Source organism: Stegodyphus dumicola, chromosome 3 (assembly GCF_044657685.1).
Source record: "Stegodyphus dumicola isolate Sdum_Otavi_A_Nest chromosome 3, ASM4465768v1".
NCBI lineage: Eukaryota > Metazoa > Arthropoda > Arachnida > Araneae > Eresidae > Stegodyphus > Stegodyphus dumicola.
In genome coordinates, this window is record NC_140770.1 from 120028895 (window position 1) to 120054640 (window position 25746).

The following is a 25746-nucleotide window of genomic DNA, read 5'->3' on the forward strand; positions in this document are numbered from 1 at the left end:
CTCAATATAATATAACTTTTAAAAATGAAATCGCAATTTCATTCATCTCATTAACATACTTAAATTGTAATACTTGTATATTGTTTTTAAATTTTATAAAAATTTATCTTGGCCCGCCAAACTTTTTTTTTTTTTTTTCGATTTTTGGTTTGCGACCGAAAACGTTTGCCCGTCCCTGATGTACATGATGGTGAACAGCTATATAGAAAGACTTTCATTTTCAAGACTAAAATTTATATTTTAAAAAAATATGTTTCTTAGCTTAATGGGTCAGCAGCATCTGAACTGGCTTTCACTCACGTGTATGGAAAACGACATTCTGAAGATAGCTGACTTCAAGCCAATGATAAAACAATTCTCTGAAAAGAAATGCTGCAAATGCTTGTTATAATAAGAATTTTATAGAAATTTCATACTGTGCCAGTCAGTAGCGTAGCTAAGAGAGGCAAGGCAGGACATCTGTCTCCAGGCGCCGAACTGATGATGTGACAAATTTTAGAATGAAATCTTTTCCATTTTTCGCAAACAGGAGGGGACGCGATATCTTGAATTGTCCCCCAGAACTGAAAACCTTAGCTACGGTTTTGCATCTAATCTTCTAATCTGTGTATATATTTCAACACCAGTTTTGTTTTTCTGTTAAAGTGTTAATAAAATAAGTATGTTAATATTATAGGACATGCACATTTTATTTCTGTGAATGATTGTCCCATAAGAGGGTAGTGCTGATTGCTATTTATTGCATTTGGTTAACCAATTTAAAAAGGAAAAATTCGCCTGTATTTAATTTTCGCTTTTGAGAGCAACTTAGCTGGTGTCTAGATGGTTGCTTATGTCACCTGTGCTTGCAACCGACCATGTTATGTAGCTTAAATTTATAAATTAGGTTTGATCTGATGCCAGCTGCTAACAAATAATATTTTATGTACAACATTTTAGCTGCAGAGTCGTCAGGCGGAGAGTGACTGTCGTGCAAAACAGTGTACTCAACTCTGTGTGATGTTGATGCCATCTGCTTAGCCAGCATTCTGATTCTGATTATTCTAAAGAGACTATTGAGACCCCGATTCTCTGAAGAATCGAACAAGCGAACTTACTATATTGTGAATTGTATGGGAGTGAGAATGGGAGAATTAAATTTTAGAGAATAGATCCAACTTTCAAGTTGTGTATATGTATATATAGAGAGAGACTTATCGGTAAGATTAAATGAAAGAGGATAAATTATTTTATTGTTTTATTTTACAACATAACTCAAACTTTACACGAGAATGAGCAGTAAAGTTAGCAACATAAATCAAACACAATGTTTCCGGTAAAATCATTGTTAAACATCAATAATAATGCCTAAAACATAATAATAATTTGCGAAAAATTTAATGCTAAATAATGCACTTTTATCTGATGCGATAAGCGCACTGCATGCAGATAAGGAAATATTCGGCCTCTCTTTTTCACGTTGAGGTAGGTGGTGTATGGTGTGGTGTATTTAATTATGGCAAAGCACACTAGGGCTATCTGCCTAAGGGGAGGGATGCCTTCGTGGAGGACTTTCTAAGGGGAACTGGCTCGTATACACGTTACACAGGGGGAAAACCACGAAAACACCCATGCAGCCAGACCGTTCGCAGGATTCGAACCTCGGACCGAACTACCAGTGTTCAGAGACTTTACCGCTCGGCCGCTGGTGGGCGACGTTGCGGTAGGACAGGCAGGAAAGATTTTTTCAGGAAGGAAAAGATCAGCTGAGTTCGTCTACGCCGCCCACAATTTTTTCTCTTCACCTCTTTTAATACAAGACACATATTTGAGGTTTATGTATCTTATATTTTTTCATTTCATTACAATGTTAATAGTAATTTTATTATTTCTTCTCTCGTAATGTTGATTTCCCCTTCCTTTTCATATTGTTTAATATTGTGAGAACGGGGATTTTTGTGACCACTGATGCAATCTGAATTGATTGTGATATAAGTTAAAAATATTAATTAAAATAAGTACACTAATGCCCCAGTTTACGCATTAATGCGTAACAAAAAATAGCCTAAAGCGAATCAAACGTAAAAACGGGGTCGAATGCATTGTCATATGAAATATCTTAAATAAAAAGGAACATAAATACAATAAGGTCAAAAACAGTATTTAACAGTGAAATACCTACTTCAAAATTGAAAAAAAAAATATTAAATATTAATTTTATTAATTACTGTGTATATGTATATAGTTCATTACAGGTTAAATGTATGTACTTTATTATTAGCTTTGTCCAGAAAACGGATTCTGAGTTTATTACATATGTATTATTAATATTTGTATTATCTTTGAGTCAGTATTTCTTCATAACAACTAATAGAGTCTGAAATTCCTCTTCTTGCCTCTGAACTGTGATCCAAATTTAGATCATGCTCCGAAAATTCATTCATTATGTTTCCTAAAAGATGCAGTGCTTTAAGAAGTCTGTTGACAAATTTTTCGGTTTTTCTTCATCTATGTTTCCTAAAGCAATTTTAACACAAAAATTGCCTACTGATGCATTATATTATCTGTCAAATCTTTCAGTTCTTCATTTGATAGGCTTTCTCCATCAGATTTTAACAAATTCTTAATTTCCTTTTCATCAACTTCTTTCATACCTGCTTCATGAACTAAAACATTAACTGTAATAATGATTCCATTTTTCTGTCCATAATTTCACCAACATTTTCGCACATTTCTGGCCAAATGCTTTTCCAGACTTTATGAATACAGTTTGAAGTCATTTTGTTCAGAAACATGCTTTATATTTCATAGAGCATTTGCGATGTTTTAACTTTTCCAAAAGTGCGCTTCATTAGAATCAGTTTTATCAATTAAATATAGAAATCTTTGTTTTATAGTTGTATATCACAGCTTGATCCGCATGTTGTATAAGCGAAGTTGTATTTAATAGCAGATAGACAACTTTCACTGGTATACAGACATCGAATATATTTTAAAGATTTTTGAACGTTATCTATTAAAAGAAGGGCTTTTGATTCAGTACTGTTTTCATGGCAGCAACACGTTACCTATGAGCAAATTTCGATTATAAACCAATCTTTAGAAATTTCTATAGTGACCCAAGCTTTTCTGTTCGATCGAAGAATCACAAAAAGTGTTTATTTGTCCATTCCTTTCGGTGGCCGTAGTGTTCCAGAATGATACACAAGCATAGGCTTGAGTTTAAAATCAACTTTCTCATTCTGTCCTAAAAGCGAGTCGAGTCTGCCTTTTGACGCCTTAATGTCCAGAAGTACATTTTTCCTGTCATGAAATGTATGTACGGGACGGCTTCTTCTAAAATTTGCCATCAGTAAGGCTTTTTGAATTTCTAGAAATTCTTCAGCAGCTTTGTCAGCACTAGCTTCCTCGCCAGTAACACTTAAACTGTGAATGTTATTTCGTTTTTTTAATATATCCAACTTTAAAGTTTTATACATATACATAGAGACTTAGCCGGTAAGATAAACGAAGGTGAATCAATTATTTTATTGTTTTATTATTATTTATTTATTATTTTATTTGTTGAATTTTATTTTGGTTCTTAATTATGGTAAACATTAGGAGAAAAAAATTCTTTCAAGGCTTAAAATTCTGGAACAAGGCTTAAAATTTTTTACAATGTTTTCCCTCTTATAGTAGCCCCCCCCCCAAAAAAAAATCACAACTTAACATGTTTCTAATTTTCTTGAAAAATGTTGCATTAAAATAGAATAAAGTATGCAAAATATACTTTCAGCGTATTCGTTTCATTTTTTTCTGTATGATATTTTTTCATTAGATTATTTAGTTAAATTTTAATTTTTTCTCCTTTCGTCTTGGATTAAAGGTAATAAATGCATACTGTATAAATTGTCATTTTTATTTACACAGTGATGTATTTTATACTTTCTAGTTTCCTGTCACCGTTTTGCAAAATGGTGTAAAAATGACAAATGAGCCACCAACTGGCTTGAAGCAAAATTTGTTCCAGTCATTTCTCAGTACTCCTATCAGCGATAAGGATTTTTATTTAGGTTGTGGAAATAAGAATAAGGTAAGAATCGCTATTTTTATTTTCATTGAAATTCTATAAAAATTTCTTTTAGCAATATTTATGAAAATTTTTATGATTACATTTTTTAAAGTGCATAAGGTTTTTACTTGTGTAATAGTTTAAATCAATGTTCTTCAAAACCTGTTAGGTTGACGAGCGAGTTATTGTTCCAGTCTGAATTAAGATGTCAAATCCTGAGAAGGATAAGATAACTAACTATTTTAATTTGGCAGAAGGCACTACTTGTGCTTACAAAACAAAACTCTGCCACTTGCATTAACATAGCATATAATTATTATTATGTTAGGTATTTAACATAGCATAACTTGATATTTAATTTCAAGCATCATAGTCGGGGATTATACGAACTAGTCTACTTAAGTTGGCTCAGATATACGGTGCGCATTTAACTTCGGCTAGCAAACTGTCTAAATCTTTGGCAATAATATTTGGCAGAGCTAGCAATAGGACGTAAACTGCAATCTTGGTTGCCAAAAGCTCTAACTCTAAACATTCAAATATTCGACTTAAATACTAACACAATTATTTTGCATTCTGGTGAGAACTACGAAAAGAAGTTATAGTAAGGGTTTTAAATCATAATAATTGGTTAATTAATGAATCCTTACAAGTGTTTTTATGGGATTTAGCAGGTAATATTAATAAATATTTAATATAAATGATATGAAATCAAACTACAAAAACTTTAGATGAGAAAGAACCTTTAAAAATGTATAATAAGGATAAATCGGCAAGTGAGTTGCTGACGTCAGTATGCTGACTTGTGCATTTATATTTATTTATCAAAGTGTCTGGCACATGAAACAGTATATGGTAATGCATGTTTATGCTTTTAAGAATGCTTTTATAAAAAAAATTATGCAGGATATAATGCATTTTAGAAGAATTTTAAATTAAGTGTCATAATAAATTAAATTGAAAAATGTTTTCAAAAAAACATTCCTAAATTAGTTTATTTTAGTTAAATATTTCAACCTTCCATCTCGATTGCTGAATTTTTCACTATTTCATAACAAGTGCATTTTGTTTCAGCTTAAAATATTTTTATTTTGAATTTCTCTGCCTCTTATGATCATTAATTAGGTTAAGGTTGAACGTAATGTTCAATTTTTGCCTTCGCACTTAATAAAAGTTAAAACTTCAAGAACACAAACAAGAATCGAAACTTAATCAGAAGGTTGCATAATGCTATATCTCCATAACTCGAATATTAAAATAAATACAATTCATTCTAACTTTTAGCAACTTTCTAATTTGGCTTCAATTAATAGTATAAGGTTCCAACCTTTAATTTTACAGCTAAGTGTGTGGAACCTTGAGAACTGGTAAATGAATAATCGCTTTAGCTTAGGAAACAGAAACGTAAACTCAAGAAGGGTTACCCTTTATTGCTCAAAATAAGGTATAAGAGATGGCCCTTTCTCAGGACATACAGAAAAGCCTCCACTTGGGCTTGAACTCAAAAATACTAAGAAATCAAGCTTAACTAATGCTTAATTAAAAAGATATAGCCAAAGCTATCAAAATTCTACAGGAGATGGCTCCTAAATGTTAACTAAACGACGAAGCTATCAAGGGTGTCTGAAATACGGCCGAGCGTAGTAATAGCTTTAGAGAGAGTGTAGCCAAAAGGCGAACGCGCGCTAATCTGAATCTCTGGCTCTCTAAAACGAAATCAGTGGAACTTCGACTTAAGTACTGCTCTTCCTTCATTTGCATTTAACCGCGATTCTAAAACCACACTCTGGCCGGAAAATTGTAAGCTGAAATTAAAAGGGATGGGAAAGAAGCTTTAACTAAAGGTAAGTGTTAAAAACTTAAGATAAATCTTACAATGTGAACCCTGCTTGCTCACAAATACAGAAATTAACTTGCCTTACATGCAGGTCAGCTATAGCCACGCATCTGAAAGTAAACGTCTTTAACAGGAGGTTGCCATAGCTCTCTTCCTAAACTACAAATTTGCTCACTGCTTAACATCAAGGTACAGGAAAGTATTAACGTATAAATAACATATTACCTATTAAATCATGCAGTTTTACACTCGTAATTGCAAACTTTTGTGTTTCAGAGCACTGTTTCTAGTTTTAAGATTCCAACTTTATTTTATGCTTATATAATACTATAAATGAATCATTTTTAATTCTCTAAATAATATCTAAAATTAATACTATGAAGTATATTCTGAAAAAGATCAGTGTTTTTTTAATCATACTGATTTATCAACAAATAAAATCTATCTAATTAATACATTGCTTTTGTCACAACAACTTTTAGATTGAGGAAAACTGTTGTAGTATTATTATTGAGAGATGTATTTCAGACCGGAACAATAATGAACGACCAATGTAACCGTTAAAATTAGATAAAATGCAGTCTTAATTTAGTGAAGATTTTGAATAAAGTTCTGTCAGCTTAGAAATGCGATCGGATACAAGTCCCTCTTCTTTCAGGAGCAAACAAATGTTTTTGCTCCTATCTAATCGTTCTATATCTAATCGTTTTCAAAATTTATAGAATTTTATTTAAAATCACGGTCAAACTAACTTGCTTTTCACTAATTCACTTGCTTTTTTACCTAATTTTAAAGAGACAAGCATTTTTTTTTAACTTTACTGTTTTTAGTATATTATCTTCTTTGTTTCAGTTATTTTCTGAGTATAGTTATACTTTGCTTTAATTTTTTTTTCATAAATTTAACTATCTTCCTTTTTTCAGATATTTCATAAATTGGTATTCAGCTTATGTTTCTTTCATGCTCTTATCCAAGAGCGTAAAAAGTTTGGTCCTATAGGCTGGAATATTCCATATGGATTTAATGAATCAGATTTAAGAATTTCATTGCAACAGCTACAGATGTTTGTTAATGAATATCAAGATGTACCTTTTGAGGCTATAACTTACATGACTGGAGAGTGTAATTACGGTGGAAGAGTCACAGATGATTGGGACAGAAGATGTTTGTTGACACTTCTAGCAGATTTCTGCAATCCAAAGATTATAGAAGAAGAAGAATACATGTAAGATAAATTTTTAATTGTGTATGTTAGTTTGTTGAGCGAATTGTCAGTTAATTATGAATAAAGAAATTAGTTATTATTTAATTGATTAATTAATTGTTAAGGAATTAATTTATGTTTATGTATAATTAAATGCAATTTTTTAAATGTTTTTTAGGCTGTCACCATGTGGACAATATTCTGTACCACATGTAGAACAGTACGAGGAAGTGTTGGATTTTATATCAGTGAGTATATTTTTTGATTATTTTATTAACAGCTCTGATTTTTTTACTAAAGTTGCCTTTTCACAGACTTTTTATAAAAAAAATTAATAGGAGCATAATGCAGAAAATAAAAATTCTTTTTTATTTGTGCCATTACAATATTACGCAATTTATTTTGTCATTTAGCTTACCAGTCTTATTAAGCTGATTGATTTTTCACAAATATTTACGAATTCCATTTCAGAAATTCCCTACAGCACAGCATCCTGAAGTGTTTGGAATGCACGAAAATGTTGATATTACCCGAGAACTTCAAGAAAGTCGAAAACTTCTCGACAGCATTTTGCTAACTGAGGGGACGTCAACATCTGCTCAAGGAGGAACTGCTGATCACCAACTCTTAGAAGTAGCGTCTGACATTCTTGCAAAAGTATTAATTTATGTAATATCTTTATAATAATTAATAATTATGAGAAATTTTCTCGGAATATTCAAACATAATTAATTACATGACATTCGCAAATTGTTTAGGTTACAAGTTATTCAAAACTCCACGTACAACTTTGAAAGTAGGTAGGGAATAGTGTTAATCAAATGCACATAAGAAAGCAGCATCGGGAACAGATAGGTGACGCTGTACACTAGCGTTCCAGGTTTGACACCTGGGGCTTCCTAATTACAGCTTGCATGTGTTATATGTCTTATGGGAAATATGCACCGTTTTAAAAGTGCTGAGTTGGCGGACACGCACTGCGAGTATGGGTAACCTGGTGGTAATGGACTACCCGCTTCAAAAATATCTGCGAAAAGTATATTTGAAACTATTCGGCAACCCAAGTACTTATTTTTTCAGGTATCACTGCGAAATTTCGGAGATCTGCACAACTTTTTGTGAAACCATATTCACCTGCATCAGTTGTTGCACTGTTAAAGTTTAGGTTATTAGAGCTCCTGATCCTGCTTGATAATGTATAAATGTAGTATTAAAATATAGTATAACAGACTTATAAAGGGCCCCATATCTCAAATGGATACAGCCGAAAACATCGCGGCAAAAACACCGCGGCCGAAAACGTCGCGGAGAAAACAATCCTTTATTCTGTCCTTACTTGCGGATGTCACGCAAAAAAATCATTAAATTGCATTGAATAGCGTTCAAAATCGATATTTTTGTTGAAATATGATACCCGAAATTTTTCGCGATTACAATACTTCCTTTTTACTTCGTACAAGGAAGTAAAAAGACACAGCCGGATTTAGACTTGATAAGGCCCTAAGCTATTTGAGATGGTGATTGAGAAGGCGAAAACATCGTGGGAGAAAACATCGCAGTTCTAAAACATCGTGGTACAAAACATCGTCGTCGAAAATAAAGCGGTTCAAAAACTTCGCAGTTTAAAAACATCGCCGTCGAAAATATCGTGGTAAAAAATAAAGTATCTACAAATCATCGCATGACATCACGATAACATCACAGACATGCTTTTTTGCAGGCTATAATAATTGTAAATGAATATTCCCATAATGATTTGTGAGTGCAAGATGTAAAAAAGGATAATTTTTACTTTCACATTTTTTATTAATTAATAAATTTTTGCTGAAAATGTAAGAAGGAAACTTAATAATAGAAAATTAAATGCAACTTATAGATTAAACTTTTCATAAAAAATTACCAGTAAAAACTTTATAAAAATGATTTGTTAATGGCCTTTGTTAGTTAACTTTGTCAGTGCTATAAGTGCTATAAGTTGCAATAATTTTCTATGCTTAAGTTTCATTCTTATTTACTCAGCAAAGATTTATTAGTTAATAAAAAATGTGAAAGTAAAAATTATCGTACTTTCCATCTTGCTCTCACAAATCATTATGAGAATATCCATTTACAGTTACTAAAGCCTGAAAACAGCATGTCTGTGATGCTATCGTCATGCGATGATTTGTAGACACTTTATTTTTTATCACGATATTTTCGTCGACGATGTTTTTAAATTGCGAAGTTTTTGAACCGCTTTATTTTCGACGACGATGTTTTGTATCACGATGTTTTAGAACTGCGATGTTTTCTCTTTGCGATGTTTTCTACCACGATGTTTTGTAGCACGACGTTTTCGCCTTGCGTTGTTTTCTCCGCGACGTTTTCGTCCGCGATGTTTTTGCCGCGATGTTATCGGCGGACACCATCTCAAATAGCTTAGGGCCTTATCAAGTCTAAATCCGGCTGTGTCTTTTTACTTCCTTGTACGAAGTAAAAAGGAAGTATTGTAATCGCGAAAAATTTCGGGTATCATATTTCAACAAAAATATCGATTTTGAATGCTATTCAATGCAATTTAATGATTTTTTTGCGTGACATCCGCAAGTAAGGACAGAATAAAGGACTCTTTTTCCCCAAAAAATTATAAAACTGATTTAAAATGTATTTTGAAGAGAATTTTTCGTGGTGTCTGTGCTTACGTACGTACGTATCTTGCATAACTCAAAAACGAGTAACCTCAGAACGTTGAAATTTTGTATGTAGGACTGCTATAACATATAGATGTGCACTTCGAATTTTGGTTGCAATCGGCCGGTCCAAAAGTATATAAATATATGTATGTATCAGTGGCGTTCGTCAGGTTTTCATGCAAAGTGTGCAGAGAACAACAACAATAATAATAATAAAACCATAAAAATGTACATTAAACACTTCTTTAACTTTTTATTATTCATTTGTACACAAAATCCATACGTCTTATCCGTATTACTAACAAAATCATCAATTACGTGATCATAAAACTCTGGTTTTGACTGTAATAAGTGTAACATTCCTTTTTCTATTGTTATTAGAGATAAATTGCTTAATCTATCCTGGCTCATTGTATTGCGTGCATAATTTTTTACTCTTTTCAATACTGAAAATAATCTCTCCACCGAAGCAGTTGGAAATGGAATTATACAAATTAAATGTGTCAATTTATTTACTTCGCTTAGAGCGTCTGCCAAATCATTCAGCATTGTATGCTGAATAAGTTTCGATAAATTCATTTCGTGGTATGACTCACTACGATAAAGAACGCATAATTCATTGGTTAGCTTTACGAAATCGAAATGTTTAGCATAAGCGTTCTTTAACGAATGAAGGCATTCATCCGGAAATTTACTTTGATATTTCTTACAAAAACTGAAATTCAATAGTTCAAAAAATTTGAGCGAATTTAATTTTTTAAAACGGACATCTAACTGACAATAAATAGCGTCCATTATTTCATAATATAAATTTTTTAAATGTTGGTCTTGGTCTACACTTGAGTTTTGTAAATTTACACGACGTTTTTTTAAATTTGGCGGACCCACTACAGAAATAGTCTCTTCATAAACTTCATCGAATGCAACAGAAGTTCGCATATTTTGAATTGCATCTTTTACTTCCTCTACTTTTTGACTAGAATATGCTATATCTAAGTTAGTTTTTTGTAAAATATCAAATAGAAAATCAGAATAACTAAACACTTTGGCAAAAATATTTAGGAGAAAATTACCGTTAAATTCTTCAAAAACCATGTGATAACTCTTTGCAATAATAGTTGTATCCTTATCCCAGCCTTCTGGATTCTTAATAATATTTTCAAATAAATCAGATAGGCCTTGCCTTTCGCTTTTTATGGTATTTACCAAACGAGATGAATAGTTCCAACGTGTTGTAGCAAATTTTGGAAATTTTCTTTTAATACTTTCATTTAAAACATGATTTCTTTTTGTAGACACCGAAAAAAATGAGGCTAAACCAGAAATTGTTGCAAAAAATAATTTACAATCTTTTATAAACAATACAGATTGCGACAGAACTAAATTAAGTACATGTGTGTAACAATGCAGAAACATAGCTTCTGGGAAAATGTCTTTTACTTTTTTCTGCGTCCCATTCAACGCTCCTGCCATGACTGCCGCCCCATCGTATGTTTGAGCAATCAGTTTATTCTCACACCCCCAACTCAAAATCGTTTCTTGCACAACATTACACAAAGCTTCCGCTGAACGATCACCACTAACATCCTTAAAAAACAAAAATCTTTCCACTGGTGCTCTACAATTATTAACATATCGTAGCACAACCGATAATTGCGATTTGTGAAATATGTCAGATGTTTCATCCTGCATAATAGCAACGAATAGCTTTTCTTTTACCTCATATATAATTTCTGAAATTACAATATTTTTATCGATGCAATAATATCATTTTGTATTCTGTTAGAGGTTCCAGAAAATACAGTTGCAGTTCTTAGATGGGTTGCTAAAAGGTCATCATATTTATTAATTAAAGTTATTAATTCTATATAATTTCCTCGATTAAGGGAATTTATATTCTCATTGTGTCCACGAAAAAGCATCTTCTTGTTTTGCTAAGTAACAAACTACATCTATTAATCTCTTGAGAATATTTCTATTTCTTGTTACTTTTTCATTGTGTTGAACAATCGATGAAGCCTTTTGTTGATCTAACATTAAATCTATTCTGGCGGTACTAAATGTTTTTAATAGTATTACGGCATTTATGTGAGATTGTGTTTTTTCATGTTTCTTTACAGCTTCGTGGAGATGATTTAAATCACTGTAGCCTTGTTTTGTCCAAATATTCTTGTCCTTTTCAATTACAACAAAAAGTAAGCATGGCCAACAGTACAACTTATTCAAGTCACTAAAATCGGTTAACCATTTAAATTTTTCATACATATATTTTTGAAAATGTCGTACACACTGTTGTCCTTTAATCTTAAAGTTTTGCGATAGAATAATATCCGGCATCGGTCTACTTAATTTAACTATAGCGCTTTTTGTAGTAACGTCTCGTCTCGAAAAGGAATTTTCCAATAAATCTTTAATTATTGAGACATCTGAGTTCTCCATTCTGAAATGGGTTATTTATTATGAATGTAAATTTAAAGAATACAATAAATAAAATATTTACGTACGAGTAGTCGAGGTATAACTATAAAAACAGCTAAACTTACGAGAAGTTTGCTAGCACTGAAGCAAAAATCATGTCTTGTGTAGTATGGTGTCATATCGGTGGCGAAAAAGCAACGCTTCGGGCTTCCACGAAAAACTTATATTTTCAGCAAACGTAGTACCACATGGCGCCCGCCGCTGCGATGCCTCATCATCAGCCTGATGACATCAGGATGCTCATTGATGCCGACAAACCGAACGTCTATTCTACGTGCAGAGGATTTCACTGCACGCTGGCACAATACAACGAACTGTTTCTTGTTTGGTCAGTGGATTAAATTATATTTATTAATTGTTTTTAACATATGGAAATCATATATTCTGAGAAAAACATCTTGACAATTTTTAAAAACAAAACCAGGGTTATGCTGTTATACAGATATAACTTATATACTGTCTGTAAGACACAATGAATGGTAAAATTTGCACTGTTCTGTTAAAATTCGTTTCTTTTTTGTCTAACAAAACAAAATTGTTTTCCAGCGAATTATTTCTATAAATATAATACATCACCGAAATTACTTTACCACACTAAAACATTTCCCTTTATATTGATGAAATACTTCTTTTATATTTCCATAAAAACAAAATCTTGCAATATATAAATTTAAACATTAACCGTCTGCAAAATCGTATGGCCAGTTAATCAGTTAAAAAACCAAAAGCGCTTCAGCACGTAAGTCCCCGCTCTAATACAACGCTTAATAAACCGTACCTTCGGATGATTCTGAATGCCAAGTGCAGGAAAAATAGCTGCACTTGCTTCAGTGCTATAGTATGTTGTGCTACTCCAGTAGCCCATACATATAAAGCATGATTTTCTATTAGTGCGCAGTGCGTACACATGAAAACTTTCTATGTTCGTTTGCTTTTGAAAGCGCTACGTGGTGAAGCGCGTTGCTTTTGAAAGCGCTACCTAGCACTGCACGTACTGCGGGAATACAAGCAAGCAAATTAACATAATATTTGAATATATTATAAATAATATTTATTATATACCACATAAAGATAGGTGCAGAAAATTATTCTCTCTCATAATTTTGCCAGGGTGTACAGTGCACACCCTGCACATATGGACCGCACGCCACTGGTATGTATATATATATATATATCCACTCTCTGTTAGTCTGCTCAGTTTCTTTATTCTTATATGTTTGCAAATTGTGGATTTTTTGCTTTAAAAATGATTGAATTATGTTTTTCTTATCTCTGGTTAAAGTTTTTATGCCTTTAGTAAATCTGCATGCAATATTTGTGGAGTTATCAGCAATTGAAAAGTTGTTTAAGTGCAGCTAAGCCTAATGAATTTTGCGATGGCGGACATGTTTGTTTACATTTCAAACTTGGCAAAATAGCGGATTTGTTGCCAATCTAGAGAAAATAAGCTTCGCAACAACAAAGATAACACCATCTTTTATTATTTCGAATTTAATCACGCTTAATCCATTCTGGAATTTATTCGAGGCAAAGTGTTTCAGATTTATTTCGTAATTTTTAATATAGATATTTTGATATATATTTTATATGTATTTTTGCCCTGTCGAGAAGTGAGAACTGAATTAATTGAATGAGAAATACTGAATCGTCTGTGAAAAATTGTTTGTTTTTTTGTTTTGTTTGCTTAATTTCTTTTATACATCGTTTTAGATTTATTATAGTATTTGAATAAAACATGTGGCAATGATTAGATAATTCTTCAAATGATATAAATTTATATGCATTGTGAGTCATAATATAGACGAAATGTAACGCTGTTAAGTGAACCTAGCGCCAGAGTGTCGCTATGGTAAACAAATATAGAGAATTTTAAAGAGTGCATTTATTCTATTGTGGTTTATGCGCTATCGAAGAAGTAGATTTAATTCAATACAATAAGTTTAAATGAAATGCAAGAAAAAATGCGTATAATTTAATATATCGTGCAAGGAAGTCATGTGGTGTACACATCAGATTTTTACTTCGTTGTACGAAGTAAAAAGGAAGTATTGTAATCGCGAAAAGTTTCAGGCAGCATACTTCAACGAAAATATCCACTTTGACCGATAGCGAATGCAATTTAACGATGTTTTTGCGTGATATCTGTACGTAAGGACAGAATAAAATACTCTTTTCCTCAAAAAAATATATATATATATATATATATATATATATAAAACTGCTTTAAAATGAATTCTGAAGAGAATTTTTCGTGGCGTCTGTACGAACGTACGTACGTATCTCGCATCAAAAACAAGTCTCAGAACGTTGAAATTTTGTATATAGGACTGCTATAACATGTAGATGTGCACCTCGTATTTTGGTTGCAATCGGCCGCACCAAACGTATATAAATATATTTATATATATATATCCACTTTGTTACCCGGCTCAGTGATCTCAGTTTCTTTACTCTTATATGTTTCTAAATTGTACAACTTTTGCTGTAAAAATGATTGAATTATGTTGTTCTTATCTTCCGCTTAAGGTTTTTATGCCTTTAGTAAATCTGTAGGCAATATTTTTAGAATTATCAACAATTTTAAAGTTGTTTAAGTGCCGCTAAGCCTAATATTTTTTTTTGATGGCAGCCATTGCTTGTTTACATTTGAAACAGCAGTATAGTGGATTTGTTGCCAATCTAGAGAAACTTATCTTCGCAACAACAAAGATAAAACGCCTTCATTTATTATTGCGAATTAAATTATGCTTAATCCTTTCTAGAATTTTTTTCGAGGAAATGAGTATTTAAGATTTACTTCGTAATTTTTAATATAGATATTTTGAGTTTCTATGTATTTTTGCCTTCTCGCGAAAAGAGAACTGAATTAATGGAATGAGAAATACTCAATCGTCTGTGAAAAACTGTTTCTTTTTTGTTTTGTTTGCTTAATTTCTATTATACGTCGTTCTAGATTTATTACAGTATTTGAATAGAACATGTGGCAACAATTAGATAATTCTTCAAATGATATAAATTTTGTGCATTCTGAGTTATAATATGGACGAAATATAACGCTGTTAAGTGAACCTAGCACCAGACTGTCGCTATGGTAAACAAATAGAGTAAGTTTTAAAGAATGCATTTATTCTATTGTGGTTTATGCGCTATCGACGAAGTAGATTTAATTCAATCCAATAAGTTTAAATGAAATGCAAGAAAAAATGCCTATAATTTAATATTCCGTACAAGGAAATCATGTGGTGTATACATCAGATTTTTATCTGACATAAAGTGAGGGTAACCTGCCGTCAAAACTTTTAAGCATACTCTTGTGCTTATAACTCCTTAATATGTGATATATATTTTAAATTCTAAAACTTAAACTTACAAATACATTTATTTTTGATATAAACATTTCGTTCAGACCATTTTAGACCACATGTAGAGTAATGTACCTTTCATAACGCTTGTGAAACTTCTAAAGAAAAATTCTATTTTCACCAAAACGCATAAACATAATATTATAAACTTTAGCATATTATATGATCCATTTTTTTTTCACTTAGCTTCCACAAGAATTTGATTTAGAGGCAGCAGGCATAAAATATCCAGTTTGCTACAACGAGAGCATGAATACCGTACTTGTTCAAGAAATGGAGCGTTTCAATAAGTAAGATTTTATTCTCGTACTTACATAAAAATATCTCTGTGCATAAAGGAAAAAAACACCCTAATGTAAAATTTAATTTTATGCACAAAAGACATCTTAAATTAGCGTTAAATATATATATTCATAGAAAGAAGCTTAATAACCAAGTAAAATGAATTTTAGACATTCAAAAGTATTGTAATTAAGCGTAATTGCAGCATTAATTAATAAAAATTGTAAAAACTGTAGAGACGTTGGGTATTTTTTTTAAGCAGGGTAGATGAAAAATGAGCAATGCCCTCGCCGAGACTCGAAACTCGGACCTCTCGAATACGCGCGAGTGTGCTGACCGCTACACCACGAAGGCATGCTAAGAAGGCGAGAGAAATACCTTATAAGATGAGCTAGTTAAACTTCATAAAACCAGCGGCATCAAAATACCTTATAAGATGAACTAGTTAAACTTCATAAAACCAGCGGCATCAAAACACCTTTTCACGCAGTAAATTTATTATAATTTTCTAGCAAGTTGCGAATCTTGATAGAGATGGTTAGTCTAATTAATATAAGGTAACAGTTTCTATAAAAATATTTAAATTATTTTCAAACTTTCCAATTACTAGAAGCACATGTAATAATCAAAAGCCAGAACTGATAAATATTCAAAATAAGGAAGAACAAGAGAACTTTAAAAAAAATTTTAAATTCAAAAGGCACTTGTAAAAGCTACAAAATGAACTTACGCTAAAATGGAATGGAATGTTTGAATCCGTTCGTAATCAAGGGGATGGCCGAATTCAACACAATTAATCATATATATATATAGGTTTATACGAAGTGTGACAAAAAAAAAAAAAAAAGCGGAGACTGTGTAGCTTGAAAACAGAATAAAGTTGGTAACAACTGTTTTGGTGACGTCATGTCACACATCTCCTCTATACATGCGGTTAGTTTCGACTTAACCGATCACGCCAGTGGGGAGTATTGTGTCATTGAGTGAATACGTGCAGCTGCATTCTGCCGGAAAAATGTCTAATGTAAAAACCGAACAGCGAATCAGCATCAAGTTTCTTGTGAAATTTAAGAAATCAGCCACGGAGGAAGCATTTCAAATGTTAACCAAGGCTTATGGAGCTAAAACTTTGTCTCATGTGCTTGTATTTGAATGACATGAGAGGTTTTCAGGAGAAAGGGACGGTGTAGAAGATGATGAATGTGCTGGGAGTCCCCTTGGGAGCCCAGCACGTTAATCATGATTGAATGAGTTCCCAGTGGTTAGACTGTTAATCAGTATTACTACATTGAAGTACTAAAAATACTTCGTGATAAAATTAAGGAAAAAAAGGCCACAGTTGTCGAATGATGGATGGCTGTTGCACCACGACAATGCATGCACCCGCTCACATGGCCCTATCTGTCAAGCAGTTTCTGACCAGCGAAAACATTACTCTGATGGGGCGCATCCTCCTTTTTCACTTGATTTGGCTCCATGTGACTCTTTTTATTTCGTAAAGTTAAATCTTACTTAAAGGGAACCCATTTTACCTCAGTTGAAAAAGTTCAGGCAAAAACGGAGAATCTTCTGAAGGGCAAAAACCTCGTTCCAGAACTGTTACCAGCGATGGTAGCACAGAATGCAGAAGTGTGTAAATGCTGAAGAGAATTACTTTGAAGATGATAATGTCACGGAGAACTGATTCTGTAAGTACAACGTTTTATTGGACCAGTTTCGTTTTTTTATGTCACACCTTGTATATATATATATAAGATAAAAAATATGGAAGCAAACTTCTAAATTTAATTCACTATAACCTCCTTGATTTTTTTATTTCATTTGCAAACTTCATTCGCTCTGTCATAAAAATAGCGCTCAAATCTAAACTGCGTCATTCAAATTAATCATGCAATTTTACGTAACCCTTAATGCAGATGCCTGTTGACCAATAACCGAATTGTAAACCAAAACTAAAAACTGAAATTTTTAACTCCCTCCCTGCTTTCTATGAACTGATGCGTCACTTTTGCTTGTGCTTTCCTCTTCGCCAGCTGTTTTGCTGCAATCATGTATGAGCTGCTATATTCGTTTCTATATCAAAAATTGCAATAATTCGGCAATAATATCAAAAATTGTAAATGTTTTTAATAGGCACAAGTAGAGTGCCAAGTGAATTGTGGCCACAAAATGAGAATTGAAATAAAAAAGGAATTCAGTTCGGCTCGACTTCTTCAAAAATGGGTGGACGCTCTAAGCATCAAGTATCTGCGCAATTAGTATTTCTACGCATATACGTCTCAGCTTTCGTATTTCAATGCTTCCAAAATTTGTGCTATCATTACGTATATATATATTCAAAACCTAAAACTCCATTGATTTCGAAACTGAAAGTAAAAAAAAAATTTTTTTCAAGGTTCAAAATGTTTCAAAAGTCTTTTCATTCACATACCCATTTGTATTGGTTATATTTCCCATAATATATAACAGCTCTTCGTGGGCTGTTTGTAGACTATGGGAAGTAACATCTTTGTGGACACTCAATTGGCCATAAGAGTCCCATTTAGAGCAGAGGAGGAAGAGAGGTGGATGACTATTGTCACGTAGTCTTGCGTTCAAAAGAAGACACAATATTACAGATTTCAAAATAAATGTCTATTTCATTTTTACCAAACAGTAAATTAGTTACCAAACAGTAAAAATGAAATGTGCAATGGAAAAATATGTACACTACTCAAAAAAAAAAAAAAAAAAAAAAAAAAAAAATGGGACAGTGCCATATCTACCGTTTTACTGGGCCGATTGACAAAATTCAAACTGCGTTTTCCATGTCTCGAAAGCACGACTTAGGATATATATTAGATTTATATATAGCACTATTCTAACATAGGTATTTTGACACAAAATCGGACTTTTTCTGAAATAACATATCAATATTTTTCCATATTTCGATTCGACGACTCAAATTATGCCAGAATACCAAGTTTTGTAAAAATCGTACGAGTAGTTTTTTAAATATTAGCTCTCAAAATTTTAGCTCCTCAATGTTAATTGAATTTGGTAAATATTAATTAATATCTCTTTTTTGATTAAACTTTTATTATTTTTCCTTTCACATTTCGAAGTTTAGGTTCATTCCAAATAAAATTTACCCATTTTTGTGCTTTAATTTTTAAATTTCTATTTTTAAATAATTTTTGAAAATTTTTTCAAAACATTTTGAGTTATAACCTATAACATTTTTACCATCATCTTAAAGTAGGTGTATTTTTAAGCATATCTGCAAACAATTAGACTTTTTTATTAAAAATTTTCTCAGATATACATGAATTTACATATTTTCGCGTTTTGAAATTTAGCATCTTTTTTTTGAGTGATAATAACGCCAAATATGGTCTATGGTTTTTTGTTACAGTGAATTGCCACAGCTATTTTTAACCTTAAATTTCAAGTAAAATTTTACGGAGAATTAATTATATGAAATTTTTTCCCTCAATGATGCGTAATAAATATTTATTAATACTATATGAAAAGCTATTTTTTTTTAAATTTTAGATTAAATTATTCAAATTTTTAACTATTTTTTTAATTTCTCTCTTTCTTCCTTTTTTTAAAAGAATAAGAGTAAATTTTTACCTTCGGCATTTTATCGTCTACTACTTTACTTAGTTTAAATAGAATTGTCTAAAACTGAGAATTTTCGTTTGATGTTTATTTGAATTTTATGAAAATATTCTATGACATTAACTGCATAATTTATTTCTAAACAAACTTATGAAGTGGCTGAAAGAGTGGCTGATACTATCATCCATATTTTTAAAGCACAGTATAGTTTTATAGAAACATAAGATTTAGAATAATCATTTTTATGAAAGTCAAATTTTGATATAAACATACAACCTTCTAGAGATTGAATTAATGGAAGTTCAATGGTTATGTAGAAATGATCTGCAGCTACTTAATGGCTGGAGAAGTCAGCAGGTTCTGTGGACAAGTAAGAATAATTATAGAAACGACACCCAACATTCTGGATTCAATTAACAACGAGGATACGATGTTTATTAAATGAATTTAAGAAGTTTTAAAACATAAAAGATCAACTCTTTTTTTATCCTAAAATGTATTTTTGTGCGTAGCGTATTTTCATTATATCCTTAAAATTCTAATTTAGAATGTAATTTCCAAGAACCGAATCCTAATCATCAGTAATATAATAAGTAATTATTACGGTTATTAATGAATCCTTCTTATAAAGTAATTGCAAATATTTCAAAAAACTTTTTGTCTGAAAGCAAATATTTTTCTATGCGAATATTTTTAATTTTATATTAATCAAGATTTCACACGATATTATTTATTTGCGATTCAATTCTTACAGTCAGCTCTAGTAGAAGTTACACATCAATTATATTTAATTAAGGATTGGATTGGATTCGATTATTTAATTATGGCAAAGCACACGAGGACTATCTGCCTAAAGGAAGGGATGCCTTCGTGGATGACTTTCTAAGGGAAACTGGCTCGCATACTCGTTACACATGGGGAAAACCACGAAAACGCCTTGCAGCCAGCCCGTTCGCGGGATTCCAACCTCAGACCGAACTACCAGTATTCAGCGTCTTTACCGCTCGGCCGCTGGTGGACTATTTAATTTAGGAATGACCATCTATGTTTAGAAACAGTGTACCATAACAGCAATTCAATTATTGGCGCCGTATCTTTCCTGTTACTCCCGATTGGCAAGCTACATGATTTTTAATGAGTATTAGGGTTTTGCTAGTAACTTGAAAATCGCGCTTAAACTACGTTTGTTGGTTATTTGAACATAGAAAGAACATGGGAGCTATTTGATTAAGATGCTTTCATAGAGAACCTTTGCAAAGAGAACCTAGAAAACTACGAAAACCAACCATGCAAGTTTGTGTTAGACTTCGCAACAAACAATTAGTATTTAACAATCTTCAAATGCTAGGCAGCTGGTGAGGCTCCAATTAAATCTCCAATTTAATATTTTATTTGTAAATATTTAAAATATTATTGTAATCTTAGACACAAAAAGCAGAATTTGAGTTTCGTTAACTCGTTAGTAAACTACCAAGCCGTAGTGCAAATGAATATTCAATTTCTTTTGCAATAATTGTATTCACTCAGTATTCTTGGAATATGAGCTAAAGAAGGAAAGTTCTCGGAAGATTAAAGAAATGTTTAAATCCAGTGATATTAGGTTTGTCTTACAAGCTCAGGATCAAAACGATTCTGCAATTGCCCGAGTAGTTAACTTGTAAATGGCTGTGAATTAAGCAGATTACTTTTAACCTTACATCTAAATACAAAACATCTGGAATACGTTTTTAGTCAGAAAACGTATTCCAAATGTTTTGTATTGCATGACTATTCAATAACCAGTCCGAGAACCGCTTGTGTTACGAAAATAAGTATGTGTACTCAATCGTCCTGCATGTTCTTCAAATTTGTCTTCTTGTGACTTTTTTTAATTCCCAAAAACTAAAGTTGCCTCTAAAAGGAAAGTTTCTGGACATTGAAGAGACAAAAGGAGTATGACATCTACTTTTAGAGGCATGTCAAAAACAGATTTCTACAAGCCTTCTCTTCCATTACATGTTGTGCAGTCAGACAAAAAGTTGCATCAGCGTAAATTCTATAATCTATTTTTATTACACTTTGATTACTTTATTAACATACATTGAATATATACTAAACCTTTTGCTTCAGCTTGAGTAATTCGGAATTTTTGACGGAATTGTTGTCGGAACTAGGACTTAGAAGATAAGTCAAATTAAATATTTCGATAACCCAATAAATTCAAGGTCGAAGTTGCAATATTTTATTTTCGGAGGGAGGGGAAATTTTTTCAGTTTTGGTCAATTATCCTAAGTATATTTGCTTCGATTCTTTATTTTTCAATAAAAGCGAGAAATTTACGCATGGTAGACATATAACGCATAGCTTCAAATTAAAATTTAATAATATACAGAGTGGTTATAATTAAAGTTCCACATTGAAAACGGTCATAGAAGGAAAACTACTGGATCAAATGTTATCAAACTTGGTAATCGTGTAAAGGAGGTCATGGGAATTTATATTCCGCGAAAAAAAGGAAGTTCGAAACCTCACCACTAGGGAGGGGGGAAATGACTCAGTATGCAATATTGCTAAACGAAATATGGGTCGGAATCTAACTTAATCTCTTGTTACACGGGTTTAATATGTTGTATACCCTTAAGAAACTTTGAAGTAAGCAATATACCATTTAAAGGCGTTAAATTCGATAAACGTCGAGTGCGCCACCCGTGTAAGTGAGAAATTCGTCCGTGAAAACCACGAATTAGCGATTAGAAAATGTGAGATCGCAAATCACTCGCACAAGGGCGTACAGTCTGGAAATCGTTTTCTTACAGATGGCTAATTTGTAATTTTTGAAGCCTGAATTCGGCCCTAAAACATGAAGATACTGATTCAAAACGCTTTTAATCGATTTGAGCCAAAGAATTTCCTCATGTTATCTATCTAGTTCCATTGCATTCTCCTACTGCATTCGATTGTATAACAGTTATTCCACACCGTTTAGTGTTGAATGACGGCTATTTTATAACTGAACCATTTTTCTCTGAAGAGCAGTTGACAGCTGGACCACTGTGATTGCAGCTCACTTAGAGTCATTGTTAAAGTGTTTCGTGATACATGAACTGCTGTAACGTGGCATTTTAGATACTACGATTTTTATGCAGGGCTGGGCCCCACCTCACGTGTGTCGCATAGTTCCTTAGGCAACATTTCACGAATGAACGTCTTATAGGCCAACACTTCCCTCTTCCCACCAGAGCTCAACCTCTGTGACTTTGGGCTATGTGTTTATCTCAAAAGCACTATTTATGGGGATAATCTAAATAATTTGGCAGAAATGAAAAATGTGATACACTGACATGTCCGTAACATTCCTCCTGATATGCTAAGAGCTGCTGTTGAGAATGCAGTAACAGGATTTTACTTGCTTTCGGAAAATGCTGGAAGCTACATTGAAAATGCTTTGTAACACGTTTCGAAAACTATTAAACACATTTTAAACAGATATTTTCATTTCTTATTTTATTTAATAATATTGTATACAGCGTCATTTACCCCCTTGTGGTGAGATTTTGAACTCTTTTTTTTTTTTTTTTTCCCTCGAAAAATAAATTTCCATAACCTCCTTTACACGATTCCCAAGTGTGATAACATTTGGTCCGGTAGTTTTCCTTTTATGACCATTTCAAATTGGAACTTTAATTATAACCACCATGTAAATTAAACTTTAAAAGTTTGACAGTTTGGTTCAAGTCACAGCTTTAAAAAAGAAATATATATATATATATGTCATAATAAGAGCACAAAGAAAAGACGGAACACTGTAGATGCGTGATTAGACCCATATTGAAGAAGAATTTTGATTGCGTAGTATTTAAAGAACTTGGCAGTCGAGGCAGTTTTAATTCCATTTTTATTTCCAATTGATATTTGTGGCCACAATCACTTGGCACTCTAGTCGTGCCTTTCCACAGAGGATTTACATTTTTGATATTGCTGAGATAGAAAGCAAGCCAGCGAAATTACATCTTAGCAAAGTAGAGAGCAAAAGCTAAAGTGCGTAGTTATGAAAGATGGATGCACGCGAAGAGAAAAGTTTTGGTTTACAATTCGGTGATTGGTTGTCAAGAGGCATCTGGTATTAACGGTTACGTAAGATCGCATAATTAATTTGAATGACGCAATGCAGACAAGTTATTACGATTTTAGAATAGAGAGGAAGAATTAATATTTATAATTATATTATAATTCTGATTCATACATTTTTATCTTACATATATATATATGAATCCTGTTAGAAAGAATGTTTTAAGAAGTTAATTTTTCTCTCGCGTTATAGATTGTATAAAAAAACATGGTCTTTAATATGATTTAGATTGTTTCAGCCGATATAAGAATCGGGTGACTCGGTGTTGAAGAATAAACACTGCTGGACTGTTTTATTTCTTTGACATTTAGCAAAAAACTTTTAATTAAAATATTAATCTTTTGGACTTTGCTCTATACTTTGTTTATAGTTAAAATGACTAGAAAATGAAAAGCTGTCTTCAGCTGAAACGCAATTCATGTAATTGATATTTTAAAAAATTGACAAGAATGCAAAATTTATGTAAGTCTAACAATCGAAAAAATCTTAATTTTCTTGTGTGAGCACTGAAAATAACTGTAGAAGGGAAGAAGAAATTTAGGGAGAAAAGTAAGCAAAAATTTGCAGGGAAATTTGGCTGTCAGAAATACGAAGATGTTTCAAAAAGTTGGACGCTTTTGAATATACTTTCAGGATACTTCAAAGCATTTAGGCGTTCAAAAAGAAAACACTTGGACGTGTACACTAGCAAATACCATCAATTGAGCTTGTGTTAACAGAAAAGACAAAAACGATATCATTGCAGATTAAAGTGAAGAGCGACTGGTTTTAAACTATATGGCTGTATAAATTTAAATTACGTTATAGAACATCATATCGTATCATAAATGGAGAATCCTATGATTTTCTCAGTCGAATTATTTGAAGATTCAGGAGTTTATCCAGTATTGTATGTGGATGTCACCTAAAGGCGTTTTTTTTCCCTCCTGATGAAACAGCGGCCGAGCGGTAAAGTCGCTGAACACTGGTATTTCGGTCCGAGGTTCGAATCCCGCGAACGGGCTGGCTGCATGGGCGTTATCGTGGTTTTCCCCATGTGTAACGTGTATTCGAGGTATTCGAGCCAGTTTCCCTTAGAAAGTCCTCCGTGAAGGCATCTCTTTTTTTAGGCAGATAGCCCTAGTGTGCTTTGTCATAATTAAATAAACCAAAACCTCTTGATGAAACCAGTCTTTCCTTTCATCTCATATCTTCAAAATGTTTAGCCTCTAAAGACTGATAAAGGCTCTAACGAAATACTTCGTTCAGAACTTTCTAAGAGAAACCAGCTGTCATACACGGTACACATGAGAAAATCCACGAAAATGCCCATGCAACCAGCCCGTTTATCGGGATTCGAACCGGAAGTGAACTAGGAATGTTCAGCGACTTTACCGCTCGGCCGTTTGTAGGCCTTTTTGAAATGGAAGGCGATAACTTTATTTAAAATAATTGTCAAAAATATCAAGATATTTCGAAAAGTTGGATGCTTTTTAATATATTTGCAGAATGCCTAAAGAAAAAGAGCAAGAATAAAGTATTTTTTTTTTAATTAAAAACCTTTTAATCTTATGATAGTTGATTCTTGCGATTTCAAAAATAAAATATTTGACTAAAATATGAATAACATTTTAAGAAACCAAATGTAGGATAAAATTGTGTAAAGCAATGGGCACAATGATAAAACTGTTTAAAGTAGTGTATGCAAGTCATCTTAAGTTAAAATGTCGGTTATACATTTCTCTTATTTATATATATCTTTTCTGAACGGAACATTGAAAGGCGTGTTAACTGTGGTTTACTGTATTTTCTCTTTTAATATATGCAGTTTTCAAACGCATCGTAGTCTGTGTTACAAAGTATTCTTCCGAAAGAAACGCAATTCAAATAAATAAAATCAAATTCTGAAAAATTTATATTAATAAATATATTTTAAATGCTCAGTTCGAAGGAATAAATGGAAAATTTTAAAACAATTATCTGAAGAGATAATGCAACACAAACAATTAAAATAAAAGTATAAAAATTTAAAAATTACCTAAAATAATAATTATGACAAAATATATATATAAAGAAAACTATTTGAAAAAAAATAAACGCTGCACCTTTATTTACGCAGTTCGAATAGGTAAATAGAAATTTTTAAACCAGTTATTCGAAAAAAAAAAAAAAAAGACATGCAACTTAA

General features: G+C 32.2%; 1 protein-coding gene across 1 annotated transcript in view; it reads left to right on the top strand.

Moving 5' to 3' along the window:
• Positions 1-25746, top strand: part of LOC118183862 (dynein axonemal heavy chain 7-like) — a 368025-nt gene that overhangs the window by 303036 nt on the left and 39243 nt on the right. The window contains exons 66-70 of the mRNA XM_085812440.1: positions 3914-4054; positions 6794-7095; positions 7253-7322; positions 7546-7731; positions 15773-15876. Coding sequence (XP_085668566.1) covers positions 3914-4054; positions 6794-7095; positions 7253-7322; positions 7546-7731; positions 15773-15876 — 803 coding nt within the window. The remainder of the gene's footprint in view (positions 1-3913; positions 4055-6793; positions 7096-7252; positions 7323-7545; positions 7732-15772; positions 15877-25746) is intronic.